Source organism: Otolemur garnettii, unplaced genomic scaffold, assembly GCF_000181295.1.
Source record: "Otolemur garnettii isolate 467f Iridium unplaced genomic scaffold, OtoGar3 scaffold00035, whole genome shotgun sequence".
In the NCBI taxonomy this organism is placed as follows: domain Eukaryota; kingdom Metazoa; phylum Chordata; class Mammalia; order Primates; family Galagidae; genus Otolemur; species Otolemur garnettii.
In genome coordinates, this window is record NW_003852430.1 from 1,765,828 (window position 1) to 1,772,927 (window position 7,100).

At 43.4% G+C, this 7,100-nt stretch overlaps 1 protein-coding gene across 1 annotated transcript in view; it reads right to left on the reverse strand.

Annotated features, from left to right (window-relative positions):
• Positions 1–7,100, reverse strand: part of ICK (intestinal cell kinase) — a 41,561-nt gene that overhangs the window by 30,353 nt on the left and 4,108 nt on the right. The window contains exons 3-4 of the mRNA XM_023513136.1: positions 6,355–6,409; positions 640–864 (exon numbers count right to left, since the gene is read on the reverse strand). Coding sequence (XP_023368904.1) covers positions 640–864; positions 6,355–6,409 — 280 coding nt within the window. The remainder of the gene's footprint in view (positions 1–639; positions 865–6,354; positions 6,410–7,100) is intronic.

Below are 7,100 nucleotides of genomic sequence, written 5' to 3' on the forward strand. Positions count from 1 at the left end.
CTAAAAATCTACTCTCTATATGATATAAACTAAAACTTCTACAAACTTTAGTGGGGAAAATTTGCCGTCTCCCAGATGAAGGCTTTCTATGATATAATAGCTAACATCTTCCCCCTGGCTTGGATAAACCACACAGTGACACTCCTGTTATTGACAATACAGATGATACTTGTTTGCTCAAAACACTCAGAGGGATGTTGTGAATGGTGTTCATTTTGCCACCAAGAAAATGTGTCCAAGAAGCTGTACGTGGTTTGTTCACTTTTAAAGTCCAAAATTACCATAGTGGGTAAATTTCCCTTAAGTCTCCTAATCCTAGGATGCAAATGCCTGAGTGCTATAGCTAGAGAGGAATTGAAATTAACCTAGAACTTTTCAACAGCGGTCTCAAAATAAATGAAGCTGTGTACACCTCTGACTTATAGTTGTTCTGCTTATATGTCCTCGGGGGAATGAAAAACTGCAACGTCTGTTAAATCCTTGAGCTTTCTTGGATGAATAACCCTTTAAAACATGACAACAGCTACACTGAGAATAGCTTACCCGAAGCTATCACAGAACCTCCAAGTAGGAATGTGGGTGGGGCCCTCACTACCTACCGGCAGGTTTCCACATTAAAGCCCAGTAGCATGAATGTTAAATGGTGGAGGAAGAATCAGGAGATTGCAATAAACAAAACCAGAAAAGAAAATACATCCACTTTGCAATATTGATTTCTAAGGTCGTGATAACCAAACTGTACCTTTCTTTAATAAGCTGGTAAAGATTTTCCTTCATGTACTCGAAGATAAAATATAGATGATCATTTTCCCTGATAACTTCTTTTAATTTGACTACATTGGCATGGTTGAGCTTCTTTAAAGACTAAAAGGCAAGAAAGAAAAACAAACAAAAAAAAATTGGAGAAAATCTGTTGTTAAAAAGGAAAGTAATACTTTGTATACTTAGGAAGAGACACCTAATTTTAGAACCGCAGAAATGCCGTGTTATATTTTATTGACGATTTAATAAGCAGTATTTCACTGAAATCGATAGTAACTGCACCTAGAAAAACTACTTCAATGAATTGAGTAGAAAGTAAATATTTGACCAACAACCAGTATTTCAGGCTACCCCCAGCACCAGGCAATGCACCAGGGCTATTTTAGGCCCACTCTCTTCAGATGGTAGAATTCAGGCTGTGGAAGGGACCAGAGGGGAGCCAATAAATGCTGAGGCTTTGATTTTTCTAACAAAAATGCAGCTGCGTTGGGCTGAGATCACTAGCTAACGGTCTTCAGGCACTTTGAATAGAAATTTGTTCACCAAAATTGAAGCTGATGGCTGAATTCTTTCAACTTTCTTCTGACCGTGTGTATCCCTAAGAGGTGGAGCCCGCCTTCCGGTGTAAGTTTTAATTAGAACATGCACAGAAGGAGGAGATACCTTATTGGAAAGAACCTGACGTGAGATGAGAAAAATCCCTTTACTTCTAAGAATAAAGGCAAAAAAGCGACACAGTGGCTGAGGAGCAAAATGGTAGCTCAGAAAATGGTGCGCAGACTTTTGGTCACTTTCAGCTTCACACACAGGCTTCTTGGGACACGTGAGTATATGTGAGTCCAACCACAGGCACACTTTCTTATTTGCATCCATAGTTCTGCCAGTGGTGACCAAATATACTTCTGCATCAGTGGACAGCAGCAGTCTAGTTCCTGTACAACAGCCAGAGACACCCAGCTGCTGGCTTGCTCACTGGACAACCAGAATCTGATAGACAGTCTGCTTCAAGGAAGCCTCCAAGTGCCACTTTGGCCAGTGAGATGAACTTTTTAATTCAAAAAGTCTTTTCCTCATACAGAAGTGAGTCCAATAATAATAAACTGTGAAAGCTCTCTTTATCTTTGAGTTTTCATTAAAAAGAAAATCCTTTTTATAAAACAAACAGAAATTTTGAAGATGATAGCATTAAAACGACTATCCCAATCTAGACAGATACTCAGTAATCGAGTAGCCAGGGGATCAGAGCTTGGGACAGTGCAACATGACCAAGTTACTGTGAGCAGCTGGGGGAGAGAGGAAATAAGGGCCGTGAATGAGAACAAAACAAGATTCTTCTGGAGCCTCCACCCCAAAGACAAGTTCCTGCCAAGGTACTCTCTGGCAGGGAATCCTGAGCTGTTGTGGCCAGATGATTCTAGAATGACCCAACCAGGCTGATTACTTCTTTTAGTTGGGTTGGATTCCTGGTTCTCTGTGAGTAACAAATATGCACATTGCTTAACGTGTAGGAATTTACTAAATGCTCGTGACTGTAGCCACCTCTATCTGCCTATTTCCTAAAAATGTTGCACAAGCAACACCTCTAATAGTTAACCAGCAAGGCGCCATGGGGCAAATTCATTCAGAGGAAAATGAAGTCAGTTTTAAAACTCTTCTAGAAGAGAATTCTAGGCGAGGAGTGAGGTGCCTTCACCTCTTACCTGAAGTGTGTTTTGTTTTTTTTAGTTTTTTTTGAGACAGAGCCTCAAGCTATCCCCCTGGGCAGAGTACCGTGGCACCACAGCTCACAGCAACCTCCAACTCCTGGGCTCAAGCGAGTCTCCTGCCTCAGCCTCCCAAGTAGCTGGGACTACAGGCGCCCGCCACAACGCCTGGCTATTTTTTTTGGTTGCAGCCATCATTGTTGTTTGGTGGCCTGGGCTGGATTCAAACCCACCACCTTAGGTGTATGTGGCTGGCGCCTTAGCCACTTGAGCCACAGGCGCCGAGCCGGAAGTGTGTTTTAAGCATGAACAACCGGCTCAAGTCTAAGAGTGGCTCATAGCTCTTGTTTCTAAGTGAGGCTTCTGAGTGTGTTAAAGTCTAGATTCGTTTACTATGAAAAGAGTTAATTTTGTGTGGGGGACTTCAAATGACGCACTTTATGGAGATATATTTTCCTGAAAGAAGAAATCCTATTTTGGCTCAGGAAAGGTTTCCAAAGGAGAGGGGGAGAGCCAGGTCAGTCCCAGCAGAGTGGGGAAGCAGAAGCAGCAAATTAAACCTGGTCATGATCCACACTCAGATGAAGCTTCCAGTGGGATCTTACCAGTTCTGCCTTCCTTGGGGACTGATCAACTGTTCCTAAACTATTAAAACTACAATGTACCGGGCTGAAGGATAGCCCAGGGCATGAGACACAGTGCCTGCTCTTGAGCAGGAAACAACCTAATTGGGAAGAGAGGGCATGGACACAAAATATCTGTAACAGAATAAGGAAGATCACGAGTGTCAAAGGGACGATAGAAAATGGACTCCCAGAGATACGTTAGGAATTTATCAGCAAACTCTGGGTGCTCAGTGACAGCATCGTGGAGATGTGACTTAAAGGAAGAAGAACACTGGGACAAGCTCGGTGGCAGGGAGCCGGCACGCCAGGAGGGAGGCCCATTACAGGCAAGGTGTGGAAACAGGAGCGGAGGAGGACTGTCCCAGTTAAGTTCTGGCTGGAGAACTGGGCAGGGAGCAAACTGTCTGGATGCCAGGCAGACACCACTGAGTTCTGGCAAATCTGGTAGCTTCGGGAGAGCTGCAGAGGGTGGTGCCTACTGTTATTAGGCTGAAAAGCAAACGGTCTGAGGGCAAGTGGTCTGAAGGGAGAAGTTTGGAAGGCATGATGAGGAGAGGAAAGACGTGGAGGCTCCAGGGGAGAGAGGAAAGAGACTTTGGGGTTAGATAGAATAGTGGCACATTTATAGACTGAAGAAAAGGAGCCAGAGGGAGGAGAATATACGGGAAGGACAGGGAAACTATTGGAGCGAGGATCTAAAGACGTGGGAAGTTAAGATTTTTTTGTTTGTTTGTTTTGAGACAGAACCTCAAGCCATCGCCCTGGGTAGCGTGCTGTGGTGTCACAGCTCATAGCAACCTCCAACTCCTGGGCTTAGCGATTCTCTTGCCTCAGCTTCCCAAGCAGCTGGGACTACAGGTGCCTGCCACAACGCCCAGCTATTTTTTGGTTGTAGTTGTCACTGTTTGGCAGGCCCAGGCCAAATTCCAACCCGCCAGCTCTGGTATATGGGGCTGCCGCCTTAGCCGCCCGAGCTACAGGTGCCGCCTTGGAAGTTAAGATGTTTTCTAAAGAAAAAAAAAAGCAGAGGAGCAGAATAGCCAGAATACTGGCAGTCTGAGACCTCAGCATGATGTCTAGAACATCAGGGCACCCTACAAGATGATGCCAGCAGGTCCCATCCCCCCATGACATCACAGGAGCAAGGACTCCCCTCCCTGCAACTGGCCATCAGACAGGCACAGTCTCCCTGAAGTCCACACGCTCTCCAGGGGTGACATGGGGATGTGCAGACAGGCAGCAACGGGGAGCAGAGATGAAGAAGGGACAATGGCGTGACGAGCACCACAGCACAGGGTCTCAGCCAGCAGCACATGGAAGATGGGGACAAGAGTCCTTCAGTCACCTTCCTTTGTCTTCTCTTCTGAGTTGGCAGGCAGAAAAGAAGGACCTTAGCAAGGAGGATGGAGAAATGACCCTTAGCAAGATTCCTCCCTTCGTCCTCCTTCCCTCCCTGGTATTCAGTGGCTGGCTGTGGCCCAGTGCTGCAAAGTCTGTGGGAAGGTCAGCATGGGCTGGGGATCCTGGTTGACAGGAGATGTGGCATCTGTGCAAGGAAGGAAGAAGAGTGGTATGTCTGGTGTCTATGACCTAGAGGGGCAGTTTCTTCAACTATCTCGCTGAGGCAGCCACTTAATTCCTAAGATAAGAGGTGCCTAGGGTTTTTCTAAACTGCATCTGTGAACAATCTCTTTTCCTTTAGAACTAATACAACCAGCTGTACAGAAAAGTAAAGGTTTATCATCTGAGCCTAGGACACCTCTCAGAACTTGATGACACAGAAAAAATGTGCTTGGATCATCCTTTGTTCATCTCTAATGTTTGTGGAGTTCCCAGAACTTTTATTCCCCAGGCCAGAGATTGGTAAATTATGACCCGTGAGTGAGATCCAGCCCACTATCTGTGCTGTCCACTAGCTAAGAATAATTTTTTACAGATAACAATTGCAATCAGTTTGATAATAGGGAAAATAAATGTTAAATCCCAATTAAGTTAGGTATTATGTCCCCTGCATCCTCCAAAAGAATATCAGTGTTTTCATTGGAAAACCTACAATATAAAAATTGTACTCTATTATTATTGTTGTTGTTATATTTTATAAATAAAGATTTTGTGATAATGTGTTTTCGCTCTTGTTATATATTTACATAATATCTTCAATGTGACCTTTGGCCTCAGAAGCATCAAAGATTTACTACTACCTGGCCTTTTGCATAAAAAAGTTTGCTGATCCCTAGACTGGTAATACCTCTTCCATATTACAAGACCCCCATGGGGAAAGAGGAAGGGTTTCGGTATTTCATCAGGTGTCTCAAACAGGGCTGGGTGAGAGCTCCAAGAGTGGACGAAGCACTACCCTAGTGCCTAAGTTAGAGCATTATGCTGTAAGCTCAAAATAGTCAATCCACTCTGCTGGAGACAAGAGGAGTATTGAAAGAGAATCAAGAAAAATGGGGTAAGGAGGAAAGGAAGGGAATAGTGAACCTAGTTAGGAGGCTGGTAAAAGTGAAGATATGTGCCCTACAATAGAGCAAATGCTTGACATAGCTGTGTACCTTCATCAGGGAATTCCCTCAAACAACAGAGTGCAAGTTATTACAGCAAGAAACAGAAATAAGGCTCAGCGCCTGTAGCACAGTGGTTACGGAGCCAGCCACATGCACTGAGGGTGGAGGGTCAAACCCAACTTGCGCCAGCTAAAACAACAATGACAACTACGACAAAAATATCGCCAGGCATTGTGGCGGGTGCCTGTAGTCCCAGCTACTTGGGAGGCCGAGGTAAGAGAATAGCTTAAGCCCAAGAGTTTGAGGTTGCTGTGAGCTGTGATGCCATGGCATTCTACTGCAACAGCTTGAGACTCTTTCTCAAAAAAAAAACAAAACAAAACAGAAATAAGTGCTGCTATTATATCTAGAAAAAAAACACTCAACAGATTTTTCCTTTATATTAATAATTAGGACAATCACCTTCAGAGGCAACAATTCACTAAATCAACACATGCAACTCATTTATATCAAAATATATTGACATAAGAGATCCATTAAAGATGGAAGTTAATAACCTACATTCACTACAACATTAACATAGTAACTGCCTGCTTGTGGCTATTAGCTGCATAATGTTATCACCTGCCCCTTTTTGGCATTAGTGAAAAATTCAAATGCAATGACTATATCAACTATAAATCTAAGCATGCGCGAAGCTATTTTAATCAGCCACACATGAATTAACACACTATTCCCCGGTGTATTAATAAATACCTTAACCTCCCGGAGATTCATGCATTCCTCCCAGGAATAAAACTTTCTTTTCATTCTAGAAGAGAAGAAAGAAACAAATAGCACACTTACTCTCAGTAACAGGCTAAGCTTTATTTTTTAAAAATATTTTCATTCTGAACTTAATGAGCAATGCTTAAAGTTGGTTTTAACTTCTTTCTATCAAATATTATACTAGCCCAAATGGCATTTATGTTCAAACCTGGCAGTGCAATCAATTCTGAGTCACAAACCTTCCCAGCAGTGGAGAAGTCCAATATGAAGAGCCCTGGACGGCTGCCTTGCTCTACCACTAACTAGCTAACCTTGCCATGGGGGAGGGAAATCCTCGGGCTGATTTTATCTAGACCAGGGCTGTCCAGTAGAACTTTCTGTATTGGTGGAAATGTTCTGTGCTGTCCAGTATGGTAAGACACATGGTGTCTGAGCACTTGGCACATGGCATGGGCAACATAAAAAACTAAATTTTGGTTAAATTAAAATGCCATATATAGTTACTTGCCACTAATCTAGACATAGAGTTCTAGACCCTCCAAGGGTCAGAGGTTGGCAAACTACACCCACGGGCCAAATCTATCTCAACTTCTGTTTTGGTAGACATCATGAACTAAGAAGGGTGTTGACATCTTTAAATGGTTGGGGCCAGCAAGTTAAACCAAGACTATTTCATGATACACGAAAATTATATGAAATTCAAGTTTCAGTTTCCAGAAATGAAGTTTTACTGG